The sequence below is a fragment of the Lutra lutra genome, chromosome 2 (genome assembly GCF_902655055.1).
Source record: "Lutra lutra chromosome 2, mLutLut1.2, whole genome shotgun sequence".
Taxonomy (NCBI): Eukaryota; Metazoa; Chordata; class Mammalia; order Carnivora; family Mustelidae; genus Lutra; species Lutra lutra.
This window is the reverse complement of record NC_062279.1, coordinates 70,770,536-70,790,853: the sequence shown is the minus strand read 5'-3', so window position 1 is coordinate 70,790,853 and position 20,318 is coordinate 70,770,536. Positions and strand designations below refer to the sequence as shown.

At 39.3% G+C, this 20,318-nt stretch overlaps 1 protein-coding gene across 3 annotated transcripts in view; it reads left to right on the top strand.

The window, feature by feature from the left end:
- The window catches only part of PALLD (palladin, cytoskeletal associated protein), a 416,923-nt gene that overhangs the window by 165,508 nt on the left and 231,097 nt on the right, over positions 1-20,318 (top strand). For all 3 annotated transcript variants that reach the window (XM_047717711.1, XM_047717710.1, XM_047717713.1), the window contains exons 3-5: positions 7,143-7,321; positions 18,348-18,414; positions 19,656-19,761. In XM_047717711.1, coding sequence (XP_047573667.1) covers positions 7,143-7,321; positions 18,348-18,414; positions 19,656-19,761 — 352 coding nt within the window. The remainder of the gene's footprint in view (positions 1-7,142; positions 7,322-18,347; positions 18,415-19,655; positions 19,762-20,318) is intronic.

Sequence of the window (20,318 nt, the reverse complement as noted above, 5' to 3'; positions counted from 1 at the left end):
TGTACATAAATGAGAACAGCCTATATTTAAAGGTAAAATGAAAACTATTTCATAAGGTTTTTGGGAAATAATGCCGTATTTGCAAAGTACAAGGCATATAATGGGCATTGAATATATATATTCACTCTCTTGATTTAAATTTATGTAAGTCCTTATGGTTATCATAGTTCCCAAATACTATGCCCTCGTCCTAACTATGAGATTGTAGTTATATATTTTAACCATTTTTATTGTTAAAATGAAGTATGGTCAAGGTCTCCTTGAAGTTGAATTCATTAGAAGTACAAAATGGGAATGTAGTTAATTGGATTTTGACTTTCCAATACACTGGCTGCTGTTTTACCCACTAGATCGATGGCTTCTAGGTATAATAAATGGAATGAAAAAAGTTCAGGGATGTCCTCGAGTGGAATCTTACCTATGTAGCCTTTCTCAGCTATATTATGTACTTCTACACATGTTCTCTCTCAACCAAATTCTCTCCCCACTCCTATACTAGAAAGAGCTTCCAGGATCTGGAGGAAAGGGAGAACATATCTTCCAAGAAGAGACCACATTGAGCATGGCAAATTTATTTCATTAGACTTCAACTTCATTTGCTTTGTACCCTGCCCAAACAGCCATGCTGAGAATTCTGAGACATCCGGTTTCATTAGCAAAGACTATTCAGATCAGCTAGTGATATCTGTCACAGGATATGCAAAGGGGACAATGTCATTACCTGTTCCGTGCATTTAACCAAACCTGTGTTTTGTCCTATTTTTATAGACCTAACATTGTAGCTTGTCACACCAGTATTGCTTTTCCTAAGCAGTGCTGGCAACCAGAATTTGTTATTTATTTATTTAATTTAAATTTTTTAGTTAACAGTGCAATATTAGTTTCAGGAATAGAATTCAGTGATGTGTCACTTACAGACAACACCCAGTGCTCATTACAACAAGTGCACTCTGAATATCCACCACTCATCTAGAATATCGGCCAACCACCTCTCCTCCACCAACCCTCATTTTGTTCCTATTGTTAAGCATTCCTTGTGGCTTGTTTCCCTCTCTCCTTTTTTTCTTTTCCTCCTTCCCGTATGTTCATGTTTCTTTCTTAAATTCCACGTGAGTAAGATCATAACGGTATTTTCTTCCTCTGACTTACTTCACTTAGCTTAAAACACTAATTCCATCCACATTGTTGCAGATGGCAAGATTTCTCTTTTTTGATGGCCAGGTAATATTCGTGTGTGTGTGTGTGTGTGTGTGTGTATGTTTGTGTGTATCATATCTTTATCAACGAGAATTTAATACAGGAAAAACTTCAGATCAAAATGTAATCAACAAACCTGAGGTTTACCTTTTCTTTGAAGAATAGTGAAAGTTTTGAATTCTTTCCAGGAAACTGATGGAAATACGACCTTAAAGAAATCTAGCAAAACAAACATGCCCTGAGTACATCTCATCCATCTGCTTTGCTGCATCAAAACTTTAAATCTCCGATTAGACTTTAAATCTTAGGTTAGACAAGAAAGAATGGACAAAGCTGATTTCGTCTTTTGAAGTAGATTATTTTGAGTTTAATTTTATGCTTTTTAAATGCACTTCAGTATGAGTAGGCGAGTAGATACATTTCTCTCTGTATATGCCTCAAGGCAAAAACTGTAATAGGTACTATTTCAACTATCTGTTCAATCTTTTTTTCTTCATTTGTAAGCTAATTCTTCTTGATTAGTTCAGTGCTTTAAAATGTAGGTTTTATTATTATTCAGGTATGGTGAGGCCAACAGATTAGGACTGGACTGCCATTGAAAGGTAGTTTGTTATTCACGGTTCCAAGTGTAAAGAGCTTGCTATGCCAGGTGGGACCCCAAGGGGGACCTCCAGGGGCCTCCTGCAAAGGGTTGGGGAGGTGGGAGGAGTGGGCATGGGCAAGAGCTTTATGTAGTTTCCATAGGAAGGAATGGGTGAAGCAGGGTAAGCACATTTAAGATCCACTGGTTTGATTAATTGCAGTAAACTCCGCAGCCTAGGGGCTGCTGTCCCTTGGTGTTTTGCCTCTGGTTCTGGGGTGATTAGAGCAGGACAGGAGTGGCCCTGAGTGGAGAGCCCAATACAAGAGGTAGTGGGAATGTGGCTCCAGAGTCCAGCTTTCATTTGAAAGGTATGCCCAGAGGAGCTATTTACTATATCCAAGAACTGCCTAGCCCTGGGAGAGGCAGACTTTCTGGGATCAGCAAGGCTCAGATGTCTAAAGCCTCAGAAATACAGAAGATAAAAAAGCATGGTTATTATATTCTATGTACCAAACATTGTGCTGGAACATATAGCACACTTATTAAGTTAGTGAATTAAGTCAAAAACACCAGGTCTCTACCCTGGAAAAAGTTACAAGATAGAGAGGCAGATGAAGAACGGATTTCAACAGAAGGTGGAAAGCTAAGTAGCATTGTGTAGTGATAAAGACAAGGGGCTAAGTCCACTGATGCACTTAGGGACCCAACATGGGGTCCTTACAATCTTAGAAGCTCTATCATATTTAGTATATTTCATACAAGAGAGGTCATTAATTACTTGGATCTTTCATCAAAGAAGTTTCTGTATCATTTCTAGAAATGCTTTAAGTGCAGTCCTGAATATAAAACCCTTCCATTTCACCAAGAACCTTAGAATCATGCAATTTTGATGGCTGTAGTATCTCGTGTCCTCATATATGTGAAGGACCTGAACCAGGAAAGATAGCCGACTTTCCTGAAGTCACTCACAGTTGAGCCTCATTGCTCGGCCACTGCTAGCTCCAACGTGCAAATGGTTCCAATCATAAATTACATGCACACTTATCTAAATATTGGCCAGGAACCATGCTGCCCTTTTGGTTGCTACAGGGAGTCTGCCATCTAAATATTTGCGGTTTTCCCCCGTCTTGAGTCACACCCTGTCTTACAACATTTTAACAACATAGAAATGGTCACTTGACAGGTACTTCTATCAGGAACAGTCTGATTTTCCCTAAGAGTGTCAGTGCAATAGAAATGACTCATAGTAATTGTTTGATGTATTGCTGAATATGGACAAATTTCATCTTTTCTCTGCACTATGTTTTCTGTATGTTACAATCTGAGAGGCTTTTTAAATATTATTCATGGAGCTGGAGAACAAATAGCATGAGTACTTAGAAAGCAAACACCACATCCATCTCATGGTCTGTAAGCACCAACCTGTTCCACCATATGCAGTTGTGGAAGACTGGATGAACCATATCGGAAGACAAAATAGGTATTAGACTGTCTCAGAAAATGCAGTTGTTGCCTTAGTCTTTCTGACATTTTAAAAGTCTATTTCAAGTATTTTATTGCACTTACTGATTAGTTTCTTCAACCTTTTGTGTATCATCATTGCTTAGATTATATTTGGTCTTAATTCATTTTTTAGAAAACTGCAGGTTCTGTGGGAAAAGTCTGCTAGAAAAGCATTCTGCAACATTCACATGACTGAACAAAATGTCAGTAGATGCTCAATTAGAATCTCATGGTCAAATAAGTTGAGTAAATACTAGACTAGACAGTGTTTAATTTCTTCTCTGCAGGACTTTCAGGGCCTTTAATAAGAAAATGTGAATTGCAAACATCAAGAAGTAAGACCTATAGCATCTTCCAAATCTGTCTGTCTACAGATCCTTCACTATTTGGTTTTTCATGGGAAGCATATTCTGAAGTAACAAGGAGCAGATCACATTTTTATTTTTTTTAAGATTTTATTTATGTATTTGACAGAGATCACAAGTAGGCAGAGGCAGACAGAGAGAGGGAAGCAGGCTCCCCGCTGAGCAGAGAGCCCAACGCGGGACTCGATCCCAGGGCCTGATCATGACCTGAGCCGAAGGCAGAGGCTTAACCCGCTGAACCACCCAGGCAGCCCGCAGATCACATTTTTAGAGTATCGAATATACAATACACTGGGGTTCAATTAAAAAAAAAGTTTAGAAGTTTTTTCTGCAATTAAGAAGTCTGTTTCCTAGGTGGGAAAATAAGGTGTAAATACAGTAGGCCTCAAGTAATGGTGTGAGGAAATAATACAGAAGCTGTCACAAAGGGCTGTGTGATCAATGGTCAAATGAAAGATGTTAAAATTTGTTCAGGACAGAGGTAAGAGAAACAGAACATAATTTTACATGCAGTTAGGTGCAAGGGACCAGAGGCACAATGCATAAGATCTGGTTGCTATGCTAAAGAAGTGAGTAGCTTGGAGGAAGAGCCAGGCCTCAGTGACACGGGATGGTATGGTCCACGCCTCATAGACCCAGCCAGACTGCTTACCCTTTGTGTGCCCGTGAGTCTCCTGGAGGGTCTGAACTGATTGAGCAGATTTGGGATGAGGATCAAGAATCTGCAAAACAATCTGAGGGTTTTGAAGGGGCGGGGGGTGGGAGGTTGGGTGAGCCTGGTGGAGGGTATTAAGGAGGGCACGTATTGCGTGGAGCACTGGGTGTGGTGCATAAACAATGACTTCTGGTACACTGAAACACTGAAAAGAAACTTAAACAATTAAAAATAAAAAAAAAAAAATCTGCATTTCTGGTAAACTCCCCAGTGATGCTGATGCTGCTGGTCCAAGGATTCCCACTTTGAGGAAGAGCAGGGGTTGGCAAACTTTTTCTCTGAAGTCCAGATAGAAAATATTTTAGGATTTGTGGGCCCTATACTGTGACGCAGCTGCTCACCTCTGTCACTATAATGCAAAAGGAGCCAGAAACAATATGTCAATGAATGAGCATGGCAGGGTTCCAAAAAAAAACCTTGATAGACTCTGATATTTGAACTTTATGTAACTTTCATATGTCACGAGTTCTTTTTTGATTTTTTTTTGCCAAAAAAAATATGAACACCTTTCTTGCTTGGCTCACAGGCCATATGAAAACAGGTGATGGGGCTGCAGGCCTGGGAGTTAGAGGACAGGACACCATACTCCCTTGGGTGGCTGGCAGTGGTTTCCTTACGAAGCACATCTAAGCAAAGCAATTACTCTTGCCCTCTTTGAAACCTTTCTTGTATTTGTCATGCTTTATTTTCCCACCAAATGTTACTTTGTATCTTTTCCATGGAAGATAAAGTCCATCCTTAAGTAGTTGCCCAGTTTACCAGGCTTTATTCTATTACCTGTAATATGTAATCATACCTTCTACATAGAAGGTGCCCAGCAAGCATATGTTCAGTTGGATTTAATCTGTTGAAGGAGCCTTTAGCTTGGCTATAAGGAAGAGCGGTTCCTAAGTGGCTTTAATGAAGAGGGCGGGAGAGAATACCAAGGAAGAGAAAGGATAGGCAAAGGAAGGTCAGCAAGGGCTACATCGGGACTATGTTGGAAATAATAAATCCATGCAAATATTTTATAGAAACAGAGGATTCATATAGGAAAATGATAAATAGAATCAGGGCCAGGTATATAAATGGCTTCAATGACAGATCTGAAGTTTAGAGACTGATGTATGTAGGGAAGAGCTTTAATCTGATACAGAATCAAGAAGGAATCTCTAGCTCACCGCGACGGAAACATCCATTAACTTAATCCACAGTCGGTTCTCGTGGGTGAAGATCTGGTCTATGACTATGGAAAGAGAACAGTAAAGAAGGAACTGGAAGATGATTCTAGGCTGGAATGTTCTGTGCAACTTTATGTAGATGAATGAAAAAAAAAGTGATAAAAAGGGCACCTGGGTGACTCAGTCAGTTAAGCATCTGCCTTCCGCTCAGGTCGTGATCCCAGGGTCCTGGGATCGAGTCCTGCATCGGGCGCCCTGCTCAGTGGGGAGTTGGTTTCTTCTTTTCCCTCTACTTCTCCCCCTGCTCCTTCTCCTCTCTCTTGCCCTTTCCCTCTCTCACTCTCTCACTCTCTCGCTCTCCCTCTCTCTCAAATAAATAAAATCTTAAAAAAGACAAAGGAAATTACAAAATTCCCCAGAGTTAAGAAATACTGCCCTTTTCTTCCATCTCAGAAGTAATATGTGTGTGTTGCAGAGGCCAGGTGGTGGTGGTAATTATCTTTTAATACCCAAAGTCTTACCTGTTCTTTGATGAGTAACCCATATTTAATTTTTAATACAGTTTCTCAAGTTAATACTCGGAGTGTTAGCAAACTAGTTTTATTTTCAGGTTAAATATGAATATATATTTAAACTATGCTATATAAGTACAGAAAAAAGTTAGCCTCCGATGCCATATTTTTACAAAAGGATGCAAAGTCCAGAGAATTTTATAGAATAGGGGACTCAGGAAATCCGAGTGCCGATTAAGAGGTAAATAGACAATACCATCCCAGAGACCTCAGTGCTTTAGTTGTAAGTGGCACATTCCTACATATTTCTTTAAAAATAAATCACATTCAGGGGAGGTTTTAGGGCAGCTTCATGTTTTTTTGTGAAAATCCTGTTGAGAGTCTGAGGTGCTCGGGGAATAAGGAAAGCGTGAGAGAAAGCGCGGGCTAAAACTGTCTGGCAGTTGGCAGCCTCCTACACCGCAGTCCTGGTTGTTTGGGAACGGAAAAGTGCTGACCAGCAAGAATGAATTATAGCGCAGCCTCCATCTCCCTACCTCACGGAGGCCGGGCGGGCTGCTACAAAGTATTGTAAATATCAGAAATGTGGAAATCATTACATCTGTTACTGCTCAGCTGATCAAAAGTCTCAGGGTCAACAAAAATATTGCTGCCTATGATTTTTTAACATAATGACTTGTTCCCCTTGATACGTGAGGTGTTTTGACCATAATGTTTATATTTCCTATTTTTCTTAAGGTCCGAATGATCAAGTTGTAAGGGGCATTTGCGATAAAACATTTTATAAGACACTTTGAATTTCTGTTCCTTTTGTTTTGTAACTAAAAAGGTTTTTCCACGTTTCACGATATCCCTTATTTCAAGGTTGATAAAATGTACAAGATGCTTTACAAAGAAAACCTGGGGGAATTGTCTAGTCATTAATTTCACGGTCTAAAATGTAGCATTTCCTTCAGTAACATTGACACAGATCTTTTTTTTTTTTTTTTTTTAAATCAAATGAGCATCTTATTACAGGGCATTAGCCTCTTGCTTCTGCTTTATTATTTTAAACATCACCATTTCCTTTCTTTCTCTCCTGTCCTTTGACCTCCATTTGGCCTGCAGATGGTTCTGTGAGGGGAAGGAGCTACACAACACTCCTGATATTCAGATCCGCAGTGAGGGTGGGGACCTCCACACTCTGATCATAGCCGAGGCCTTCGAGGACGACACAGGTCGTTATACCTGTCTGGCTACAAACCCCGGTGGCTCAGACACCACATCTGCGGAGGTGTTCATTGAAGGTAACGGGGGGCGGGCTGAGTGATTTAAAGGGGTAGATGGGGCCTGAGAGCTTGAGTCAGGCTTCACTGGGAATGTGCTTTTCCAATACAAGCAACATAATGGCGTTGTGACTCCAACCTCTTTTCTCCTGAAGATTTTATATGAATCGAACAGTTCTGACACTTGGGCATACATCAACTATGTCTAATGTCAATATTTGTTCCTTTTAATTGAAAACATTTCAGCTACATGAACTATGAACTTGAATTTATTGAAAATATAAAGTCTCTTATTTTGGTTTCTTTAGTGACGAAAGAAAGGGGAACATATTGAAATACGATGTCTATCAGCCAGAGAGAGTCTAATTATAAATGATTTAGGAAATCATTCATGGAAGTGCTAAATGATTGAATATTTGTAAATGTTCTCATTTGTATTCTAGAATTTTCCTCTTTATTAAGATTGTGTTTTTCCTCCTAAATGTACTATGAACTTGGAATCACTAGGTGGAAAAAACCTCAAGAATCATTGTTGTATTGAAAAGGGTTAGATAGTGGAATATTTCTTTGGTTCTTGACAAGACTCAGCCTGTGGGAAATTAGTAGGAAACTTGATGTGAAAATATCCAGTTTTAAAGTATTATTGCATTTTGATCAATACCAATAATTTGAGTTGGAAATGCTTTAAGCGCCACAGTGCACATACTGCTTCTAAATCCATAAATTGGTGAATACTCTATTAATTGCTTGCTTTTCAAAATAGTAGTTAAAATACAAAAAAATTCAAATCCTTGAGGTCTCCACTACCTTACTCTTCATCTTTTTGTTTTTTTTAACCATTTAATTCCAACAAATTTCTTTATTATTTAAGGTAGAAGAAAGCAAGGTATGAATCATAATTCATAGCTCTTTAAGAATTGACAAAAAAACGTAGTTTCAGAGGAATTACTATCACTGACTGAAAGTATGTACCTATACTTTTAATAAAAGGATCCTCTAAGTTGTCTTTGAATGTAAACCTCTGTGAGCTCCTCAAGGGACCTTGTCCTGTTAATGAAAGCAAATATTTTTTATAGAACAATAAGTAATACTTACATGGCACTTATAAGTGTATGCATACTTATGCATAATGATTTAAACTTCCCCGTACGGCTGTGAGGTGTTAATAGTATCTCCTTCTATATGTGGGTTAACTGAGGCCCAGAGGTTAAAGCAGCTCTTTCAAAGTCACCCCAGGGATTTGAGCCCAGGTCTTGCTCCAAGACCCATATTCTTAACTACTGTGTCATACATTTTAGAGTGCTAAACGAATGACTAAAAAGACTTAAAATTTAGTAAGTTAGCAGTATTAGTCATGGGGTGGGAGGCTGGGTGACAAACATCTTAAAGCATTTTAGAATACAATGAAAGGACTTAAGATGAAAGAACTTAAACTTGCATAAGAAAACTGTTTGCTAATGATGATCAGATAGGTCTCCGAAATCCAAATTCAGATAGAGCCTCTTAAAATTAAATGCTTTATTTGCTTTCAGCTTTGCTGGAAATGTGGTGAGTTTTAGTATGCATTGCTTTTATACTACAGATGTTATGTGAAATCACATTCAATTTAATAGCCTACCAAATGAGTTCAGCCTGTGTTTATTAAGGCCCTAATACGTGCCAGATAATGTAGGCACAAATCTGATTAAGAGCCATTCCTGGTATCCAGGAGTTCCCAGTCTAACAGCAGAGATGGACACATAGAAAAAAAACAAAAACAAAACAACAACCAGAATACAAGTGATGTTATAAGTGACATAATAGAAATATATAAAGTGTTACAAGATACAAATTCACTTAAAAGGTTAACTGAAATATATATATATGAGATATACCTACTTTTCACATAATAAAAGAAAATATTTCTCTACCTCTTGAAACCAGTTTCAGTATCTAACTCTGGTAAAGCCGCAACATTCAGACCACGGTCTTTAATTATTTCAGTGAGTTTGCTTCTTCTGTATAGAAGTTCCTGAACTCTCAGTGCTTTCCTGCCTTTGAAATCCTCCAGATGAGTTATCAGCCGGCAAAAACTAATTACTGGTTCCTGGTGTGCGTGGGTGGCTCAGTTGCTGAAGTGCTCAACTCTTGATTTAAGTTCAGGTCATGATCTTGGGGTTCTGGGATCCAGCCCCATGTTGGGCTCTGCGCTCAGTGGTGAGTCTGCTTAGGGATTCTCTCTCTCCCTCTCCCCTAGCTCGTGCTCTTTCCCACTCTAAAATAAATAGATCAGTAAACATATATATCTATTTTTTTAATAAACATATATTTTTATAAACATATATTTTTAATTACTGGTTTTTTATACCATACACATTTCATGCCAGAACTTCAACAAAGATAATGGATATTTCTCAGTGTACAGTTTTCCACATGACAACACTGGATTTACTTAGGTAGCCAACTAGCAATGGGGTGTCTGTGAGTTTAGAGTGAGTTTAAGAGTCCGTTTCCTGGGGTGCCTGGAAGGCTCAGTCGGTTAAGTGTCTGCCTTCTGCTCAGGGTTCTGGGACTGAGCCTGACTTTGGGTTCCCTGTTCAGCGGGGAGCCTGCTTCTCCCTCCCCTTATGCCTCTCCTTGCCAGGCACTCGTGTTCTTGCTCACTCGGCTCTCTCTCTCTCTCAAATAAATAAATAAGCTTTAAAAAAAAGAAAAGAAAGAAAGAAAAGAGTCAGTCTCCTAAGCCTGAAGTAAGTGGCTTTAGAAAACTGGCTCATTAGTCTATGAAGTATAGATCACAATTTAAAAAACAACCCCACAAATTTTAGTGTATTTTTTATCCCAAAGAATAATTACATGTAAGAAATTTTTATTTTTACTTCTGTTATTATATTTTTAGAGAGTATGTGCATGCGGGGCTTGGGGGGTTGTGGCAGAGTCAGGGAGAAAGAGAATCTATGCTCAGTGCAGGGCCTGACACAGGGCTGGATCTCACAAGGCTGAGACCATGATCTGGCTGAAATCAGGAGTCTGGCGCTCAGCTGAGCGAGCCACCCAGGTGCCCCAGGAAATTTTTATACTTACTCATTCCAGCACTGAATTAGACTCGCACAAATCTCTATGGAGTTGGATCCTAACCATGTTGCTGTTATTGTGTGAGCAGGCAGTCAACGGTGGGGTCTATCAAGGGTAGGAAGTTTTTTATAGAACTTCAAAATCTCAATAAAACCTTAGCTAAAAATGTAATCTGCTGGTTGAATCCTAGATTTCACTGTCTTATGCATCAAGTTTTAGAAGGATACTAAATAAACTGTATCTTGGGAACAGCAGCCAGCGCTTATTTAGCCTTCACTAGGAGCCAAGGGCTGTTCTTCATTCTCACATGCATTATCCTACTTAACCCTGACAAAAATCACCTCTGTTTTCTGGTTGAGGAAGCGGAAACTCAGAGAGGCTGAGGATGTCCATGACCTCTCTCACACACACCTAGGATTCAAGGATTGAAAGCCAGGAGTCTGACTCCGGAGTCTGCCCTCTTAACCACAGAGCTAAATGCACATGAACTCATGATGATGGCGGCATTGAGGAACTTGTGTGTTCAAGGAGCAGAAGGAAGTCTGGGGAGGGGATGGCTTGGAGGGTTGGGCCATGGTCAGCACACGTGTGACCTAGAGCCCTGTGGTTACTGTTAGCAGTTTGGCCTTTATGCTAAATAAAATCCCTAATGATGGAGAGTTTAAACTGAAAGGTCACATTATCTGACCTGTATTTTTCAACTGTTGCTCTGGTGTATCGTCAGACACCAGCTAGAAGCCTTCTGCAGCAGTATGGAGGAGAAGCAATGGGACTTCAGGAGTACTGTCCTAAATGGAAGGGGAGAGTCCGACTTGAGTTATGAGTTCAGAGGTAGACCCCAGAAGTCATGCGGTGGTCTAGATGTGTGTGAAAGGGATCAGGGACAACTCGGTGGACTTCAGCTTTACCATTTGTGCAGACTGTGTTGCTAGTCTCTGAAACATGGAGGACTGGCGAGGAACAGGTTTAGGGGCAGAGGAAAGTAAGAGCTTTGTTTTGAACATGCCAAGTTTGGAATCCCTATTTAGAGAAGTCAGTAAGTAGACCTAAGAATATAGCCTAGCACACAGGATGAGAAAGATATTTTAGGGAGCATCAGGATGTGGGTGGTAATGAAAGTTATGGGGCTGGGCATATTACTGGTCAGACTCATGAGGGAGAAAGATGTGATGGGAAAGAATAAGGGGGACCAAGTCAGAGCTGGGGATGATCCTTCCCACCATGTTGAATTTCCAAGAGGAGGAGATGCCAGCAGAGGAGAATAAGAAGGAGCCCCTGGGATGGGGGAGAACCAGTCAGAGTGGCATAAGAAGGGGCAGAAGACAGTGTTTTAGGAAGGATGATGATGCCAGCTCTGTCCACTGCTGCCTCAGAATCCAGTCAAAGGAAGACAAAGAGGAAACCACTGGGGTCCGCAGCTGTGGATGTTGCCCGTGATTTTAACAAGAAGGGTTTGGGGAATTTGGAGAGCACCAAGAATGACATGGGATGAATTGAGAAAAGTTTGCAAAATATGGGAGGAGAAGCAACAAATAATCATGACAGGAAAGTTTTGTTCAACCACCAGCAGAGATATGGGGTATCTAGGAAGGAGTATGAGGTTAAGAAAGATGGTTTTTTGCACTTTATTTGCTTATTTGTTTTTATACTGGAATTACTAGAGTATGTTTCTATGTTAATGCAAATAATCCTTCTGGACCATGCAGAAGGGAAGAGAGTAAGAATGAGACCAAAGTCTTGGAAAAGGAGAAAGGGAATGGAATCTGACCCACATGTTTGCTAGATGGAGGTGGGGGGGTTACTCTCCAGGACTTGATGGCGAATAATCTTAAATTCATGATAGAAAAGGTAAATGTAAGCATGTGAAATAAATACAGACATCTCAAGTTTCCATCACTGCCAACTTCTCCTGATTATAAAATGGTTTACACAGATTATGACAGCTTTAGGAGCTCCCGAGAGGGCAGGGTGATCCTGAAATGTGGGCTGAAGAGGTGGGATTAAAACTGACCTTGTAGGAATTGGATGGAGAGGAGGGCAAGGCAGCATGAAAGATGTGGGGAAGGGACAGGAATCCTTGAGCATAATTCAGGGAGGCAGACCCTGTGTGACATTTATTTGTAGGTTCTCAGTGCTTTGAATCATCAGATAAAATATGTGCCCCTTTAAGGGACATTTGGAAGCATGAAGAGATATTGTAGAGAACCCCACCAGGGGAGAGCCCCTCTGAGTATATGGTTTCTTTTACGGATTTTAAAGATACACTACGAGAAGCTAAAGGAGTCAAAACACAGCTTTGGGGGTTTCTTACCTCATTTATTTTGAAATAACTTTTATAATATTTTCTGGCTAGCTTAGTTCTTAACTCCATGACCTTGAACAGTTACTCAGTGGCTCTGTGCTTCATTTTCTCCATCTCTGCATGGAGAAAATTAGATTATTATAAGGATGGAGAGCAGTGCCTGGCATACACTATGAGCTATGATTGCTGTTCTAAAAATAGGAATTTTTTAAGCAACTTAAAACATACAGGTAGAAGGAAGGTATAAAAACCATGTGTAATGTGATACCTCTGTGACAGTTACTCTTCATATTTTGATCTTTGCAGTCTTTATCCTGTGTGTGTACATTTTACTCTGCATACTCTTTTGTACCTTGTTTTAGACTTAACTGTCACAACTACATGGCATTAACTTTTTTTTTTTTTTTTTTTTTTTTAAGAAATAGAAAGCAAGCAGGGGAGGGGGACAGGCAGAGAGAGAGAGAGAATCTTAAGCGGTCTCCATGCCAAACGTGGAGCCCCATGTAGGGCTTGATCCCACAACCCCAAGTTCATGACCTGACCTGAAACCAAGAGCTGGAGGCTCAACTAGCTGAGCTACCCAGGTGCTCTATGTTAAAACATTCTTTAAAACTCACTTTACATCCTTTTCATCCTTACAGTCATTCATCATTTATAAAATTGTATATTGTATAATTGTATAAAATTGTATAAAATCATTCATCATTTATAAAATTGTAAATTGTTGGCATTGCTTCATTAGTTTTATCTGAGTCTTAAATGATTCTTGCTGCACTGGTGGTTATAGCAACTGAGAGAGAAGGGAGGGAGAGGATGAGTAATTCGAATGGGGGCAGAGTATGTTTACTCCTTAAATTTTGAAAAGCAATGTATGTGCAAAGGATGAACTCCATGACCAGTTTCACTAAAGTCCCTCAAGGTCGCAAATACATATTTAATATATACATACATTTTAAATGGTTGATTACGGTAAAGTTGCACACATGTATCTGAAGCAGCCACTAGAATATTACAAACTACATGTCTCATGTCACGGAAAGGCATTTTACAATGTATTGAGTGAGTAGGGAAAAACAATAATTTAACAATAGGCATAATATCATCTTCTTAAAACATTTATATATGTACACAGGGATAAAATACAGAAGGATATGCTCTGAAGTTATCAGAGTTGTGGTATCCCAAATGATTTTTTTAAAAAATTTTTTACTATTGTAACATTTTCTGGGTCTTTTCCTACAAGGAAGTATTAAATGGGGTATGTATTTTAAATGAAAAGGGAACACCTTTTAAAGGCAAGATAGCAGGTGCATTTTTGTGACATTTCCACTGGTACTGCATTTCCAGAATAGAGCAGAGTTCATGGCATTTTGTTCCTTCACTGTGTGTGGGGAACAATGTAGAAATAGCATTTAGGCAGGTGAACATTGGATAAACAGTAGATGGATAGTAATTGCAAGACTGGAGCCTCCATCAAAAACTGAAAAGTGATGGGCGGTTTTTGTTTTTTTAACTTTTTCTAATTTTAATTTTTTATTAACATATAATATATTATTTGTTTCAGGGTACAGGTCTGTGATTCATCAGTCTTACACAATTCACAGCACTCACCATAGCACAGTGTCCATCACCCAGCCACCCCATCTCTCCCACCCCCTCCCCTCCGGCAACCCTCAGTTTGTTTGCTGAGATTAGAGTCTCTCATGGTTTGTGATGTTTTGATAAATACAAAAATGTTAACCAGAGACAGGAATGTCCTTTCCTGACCAGGAGGTGCCGGGCAGATGACCAAAGGGAGGAGACAGAAGGAGAGAGGGGGGGAAAGTCATCTTGAAGGGGGAGGGAACTTGCTGGCACAGATAAGGAGATTTGATCTGCTCCCTCGTCCGCAAGAGCTGCTCTGACACCTGAGACAGAAGGTGACATTGAGATTTCACAAGGGTTGAACAGCTGTGCAAAAACTAGCAAACGTGTTCTTATCCAGGGGTTACCCACCTTTTTGGCCCTTTACCTTTTTCTGAAAATCAGCTGGAAAAAAAATTGGAGGAAATTGGAGGGGAAGACGAACCAGGAGAGACTGTGGACTCTGAGAAACAAACTGAGGGTTTTGGAGGGGAGGGGGGTGAGGCAGTAGGTGAGCCTGGTGGTGGGTATTAAGGAGGGCACGTATTGCATGGAGCACTGGGGGTGTGAATAAACAATGAATCTTGGAACACTGAAAAAAAAAATAAAATTTTAAAGAATATTTTAAAAATTGGGAAAAAATTTATTTTTTTTGAAAAAAGGAAAGGTTTTCTAACTAGATAATCAGAGGGGATTTTATTTTTAAGATGTAATATGGGGCACCTGGGTGGCTCAGTGGGTTAAGCCTCTGCCTTTGGCTCAGGTCATGATCTCAGGGTCCTGGGATCGAGCCCCGCATTGGGCTCTCTGCTAGGCAGGGAGCCTGCTTCCTCCCCTCTCTGACTGCTGCTCTGCCTACTTGTGATCTCTGTCTCTCTCTGTTAAATAAATAAATTAAATCTTTAAAAAAAAAAAAAAAGATGTAATATGTTTGGAATCACATGAAAACCAGTTATTTGTCTCCCCAGTTTCTGGCCACTTTGAGAGCATCTGTGATAACTTCTGTGGGGTTTTTGTTCCCCTGCCCTTTCTCTTTAATGCTCCTGTGATTCCAGTAAAACTGAGCTGTCTCAGGTTACCCATGATTTTCTGGTAACCGAGGCTACTGAGCTTTACTCCTGTTTCCTCTGCTCACATCCCATACCTCCTCTCATGGTTAAAATTTTCTCTATCACCTATTTTTGATGGTTTGCTGGTTCTGCTGCTCTTTTATTTTGCTACTCCCCCCAGTTCATCCTGCATGGTTCATTTTCCCAGTTACAACTCTCAGTGCCTGGGCATAAAGTCCAAACACTTTGGCCCTCTCATTCTTCAACCCACACCTTTCTTGACTTGCCTGCCACTGCTGCCCCCTCCCCAGCATGCTGCTCTTCTGTGGTTGCTCAGTTCACTTTCCCCAAATAAGCATTTGCAGTCCCCAAGGTTCCATTCATTGATCCTCCCAGCAGTTGAAGGCCTGCCATTAGTGAAGCATGAAGCTGAGGCCTGGGAGGACTAGATATCCACAGCATGTGAAGGTCATACCGCATGGGGGGACGTCACAGACCGCAAGTTCAAAACTCCTCTCACTGCTGCTTTCTAGTTAGGTGACCTTATGCAAATTACTTAATCTCTTGGTTCCTCAATTTTCTAATGTGTAATTGGACATTTCACCTTTTAGTGAAGTGAGTTATTACAATAATTAAATGTTATACAGTACCTAGCAGATTACCAGGCAAAATAGTAAGTACTCAAAAATTGGTAGTTCCCTTCCTAACCCTTCCTCAATTTTCCAAAGAACTTACAGTTTTCAAGCAGATATGGTGTTATAAGTGACCTGAGTAGTATAAGCAAAAACACAGGGAGTTCAGAGAAAACAGAGCACAGAAAACACTATTGGGCTTATCTTCTTTTTTTTTTTTTAATACTTCATTTATATGATAGAGACATGGCAAGAGAATACAAGCAGGGGAAGTGGGAGAGGGAGAAGCAGGCTTCCCACCAAACACAGAGCCTGATGTAGGGCTTGATCCCAGGACCCTGGAATCATGACCTGAGCCAAAGGCAGACACTTAACCACTGCCCAGGCGCCCCTATTTGGCTTATTTTAAAAGAATATCGAGAGAAGACTAGCTAAGACTTTCCTGTGAGAGTGAATAATATAACTAAATGTACAAACATGGGAAAAGACCAAGAAAGGAAAGCCCCCACCTCCTTTGGGTCTTTACTCAAAGTCCCCAACTTGATGGAGCCTTCCTTGCCACCCCACATAACACTGCATCCCAGGCCAGTCCCCCCTCTTCCCTAGATCCCTGCTCTGATGTGCTTTCTCATTTCACCCACTGCCATCCATGTCTTCTATTTATTTAGTCTGTGGTCTCTGTCTTCAGAAGAATGTAAACTCCACGAGGGCAGGCATGTGGGGGCTGTATGTGTATAGTTCTTCACTGCTGCATTCCCCTTACCTAGTGAATGGACACCAGTGAGTATGTTCAGCTCTCTGGCTCAGGGTTATAAGACATGGAAGTTCTGGCTGATAGAGCTACAAAATCTGGCTGGAAATCACGAAAGTCACTAAATAGCAGATTTTAGATTTTTAAATTAATTGAGTTGAAACTCCTTATCTTAGTTTTTGTTTTTCATTGTTTTTTTTTTTTAAAAGGGAAAGGTGTGCTATAGTAAAAAATGACATAGGTTGAAGATTGACAAAGAGAGGAAGACAAGATAAGAATCTATTGTGGAGTCTAGGAACTAACTGAAGAAAGCCTATACTAAGCGGTACTTAGAGAAATAAATAGGAAGGGACAGTAGACATTCCAGCAGAGTTACCTAAACCTGACTGTTAAAACATTAATAAAGGATGGGAGAAATGGAGTCATGGAAAGGAACACTAGGCAGCCATCCAAGAAATTGAGGAAATGCGCATATTCTGAATGTATTTATAAGCAACAATAACTAATTGCAAAGAGTCCATATGGTGTGATTCCGTTTGTAGAGCTATGTACATAAGTATATGTTAATACATTAAATTTATCTGACAAATAGACATCAGACTATTAACATGTGCAGAATGGCATTAAGGAAGGTACCCACTGGTCTGTAGTATTATGTCACACAATTCTGTGCTGTTTGGTTGCTTTTCTATAAGCACGTATTATTTTATATTAAAGTGTCTTAAAATAATGTAACTCACTTTAAATATATCTCATAAAAGAAATGTCAAGAGTATACTTCTAATCATTATAATTATTTTAAATCTATCACTTAAATCTGTGACAAAACATATGAGCATTAAAGCATAAGTACAGTTTGCATTTTGACTAAAAACCTGATAAAGTCACCCTTAATTCAAAAACAATAATGGGGGTGCCTGGGTGGCTCAGTTGGTTAAACGACTGCCTTCAGCTCAGGTCATGATCCTGGAGTCCTAGGATCGAGTCCCACATCGGGCTCCCAGCTCCACAAGGAGTCTGCTTCTCCCTCTGACCTTCTCCTCGCTCATGCTCTCTCTGTCTCTCTCTCTCAAATAAATAAATAAAAATAAAATATTAAAAAAAAATAATGAAGCGAATGAATTTGGGAAAGCATAATCCAAAATCAGAGACCTTCTAACTCATGAGTGAAGCCACTATTTTGTTGTAATTTATCAGAGAGTCAGAAAGCATCTCCTAATTAATGAGTAATGAAGACATTAATAATCTACAGAGTGTAATCTCCCGGGAAAGGGTTAAAGTTTAAAATCATAAATGCTTTGCACACACACACACACACACACAGACACACACACACATTTATTTCATAGTTTATAAGCCATTTTAAAATATGGTTGTGAGGACCAAAGTGATAAAAATTAAACTAATAGGAAATCTGGCATTAAAAGCATATGGCTTTCAAGAAAGCTTTTTACAGTAGATCTTTGCTCTAAGTGGTTTTCCAGAAAAACAGTTCAAGGAAAAATGGTCTAAACCATTCCCTAATTGAACATAAGACTTTGTATGTTATTATTTAAAAATGAACTGTTTTGCTTTTTGAAGCAGTTATAGGTGCTTACTCAAATCTTAAATTTATCATTATTTCTCATTGTCTTAGGTGCCAGTTCAACAGATTCTGAGAGTGAAAATTTAGCTTTCAAATCAAACCCTGGAATCATGCCGCAGTAAGTGCCTACAATCCCATCAATTCTCTGCACAACAAAGAATGTGGACAGAATCATTGGGGGGAGAAGCAGAGTGCCTTGTGCTGTGAAGGAAGAGGTCAGCTGATGTCAGCTAAAGATCAAACATTTGAATGTGGAACGCAATTTTTAACTTAGGAATTTAGATTTTGAAGTCTGCATTTCATCATCGAGATTCCAAAGTCAAACCATAGACAATCTTAAGTTTCAAGGACAACTAACTGGTTATAAATATATGAGAACAACATCAGCATCGAGAGGAAGCTAGTTAAATCATAACCAAAATGTGAATGAGGACCAGTCTAATTATACCAATTGCAAAGTGTGTAATTAGCCCAGAAATACTTGGATAAAGACTATTGCTAGTTAGATCTTACCAGGAAAATTGTAAAATTTAGTTCTTCTTACAAAGACAAATGGATTATTTTCCAAAATATTATGTAAATTGATGGTAATAATTAATTGTTTGCGAAAATAAAATCAAACCTACTGGGATTTTTGTAAAAAACTCCATGAGTATTGAGACTGTGCTAATAAATTCCTTTGATCTGTTAGCAGATATGTAATAATTTTATCTACTCAGTATCAAATAATCCCTGAGTATTAATGCTAAAGGAACCTTATGAGATGATATGCTCTGGCACTCCTGATTTCAGATAAGGATCTCAAGTTTCAAGAAGCTACTCGACTCGCTTGAGATTGCACAGCCAGCCTCTTAGCAAAATGGGGCCTAGAAACCAACTCTTCTTAACCTTCCTCTACACCTCACTAACTTTTATGCAGTAAGAAAAGACTAAAAGGCCAAGACATTCTCAACAAAATTGGAAACCAGAACAAAGAACACCTGCTAGACTTAAAAGAGACCATTAAAACTTTGAATTAAATACGGAACCCTAACCCTAAAGATTTCAAGTGTCTGCTTATTGCTAAAGATTGGACCTTTTCAAGTTCAATATTTTAGGTTCTCTGATACTAGCTAAGCTATATATAGTTATTTTTCTTTTCCCTGTGTGTTTATTTTGCTATCTATAAGGTCTAGTCTATGCATATGTTGACCACAGCTATTCTAACTGTAGGTTATGACTTCCCATTTCTGAAGCACTTACAACAGAAATGGATTGAATGCACGAAAAGAAACTGAGCTCTTGTGGGGAAATCTTTCAAAGAGTAATTCCTGCTTTAAAAAAAAATTGATGGAACATACTTGTCTCCTTATTTTCTAGAGCTCAAAAGAAAACAACTTCTGTCTCCTTGACAATAGGATCATCCTCTCCAAAGACAGGAGTGACCACAGCTGTGATTCAACCATTGTCTGTCCCCGTTCAACAGGTAAGTGCACCTTGGACCAGAGACCACAGTGAGTCAAACTCATTGGCAAACTTCTTGGTTTAAAGATTACGGCTTTGATTCCAACTCGGTATACTCCCTGCAGTATTTTTTAAGTGGAAACACAACTGAGAGGAAAAAAAATGGTAGGTAAAGCTGTCCCTTTCGAGCCACTAAAAACATCTTTAATCAAAAACATATCACCGATTAGTAAGTGCTTGCATTTCCATTAGGAATGTCCCTAACAGCTCATAACCTGAGAAAATGGTATCTCTTTTAGCTATGACTATTTGATTTTTCTTCCACCTATAAATCCTCTTCTGTTTCACCACATTTATTAGCTTATTTAAAACAATTTAGAAGCAAGAAAAGCCCACATACCAACAAAAGTTTTTCCAAGAGATAAACAATTAAAAAAATACAAATTCCTTGACTTAACCAAGCATTTTTATCCTGCTTTTTTTTTTCCATTATGAGACTACCATATCCAAGAAAGAACAGCAATACAAACTACTGGAAAGTAATAGTTTACTTTGCAAACACTACAGGAAATGTTTTTA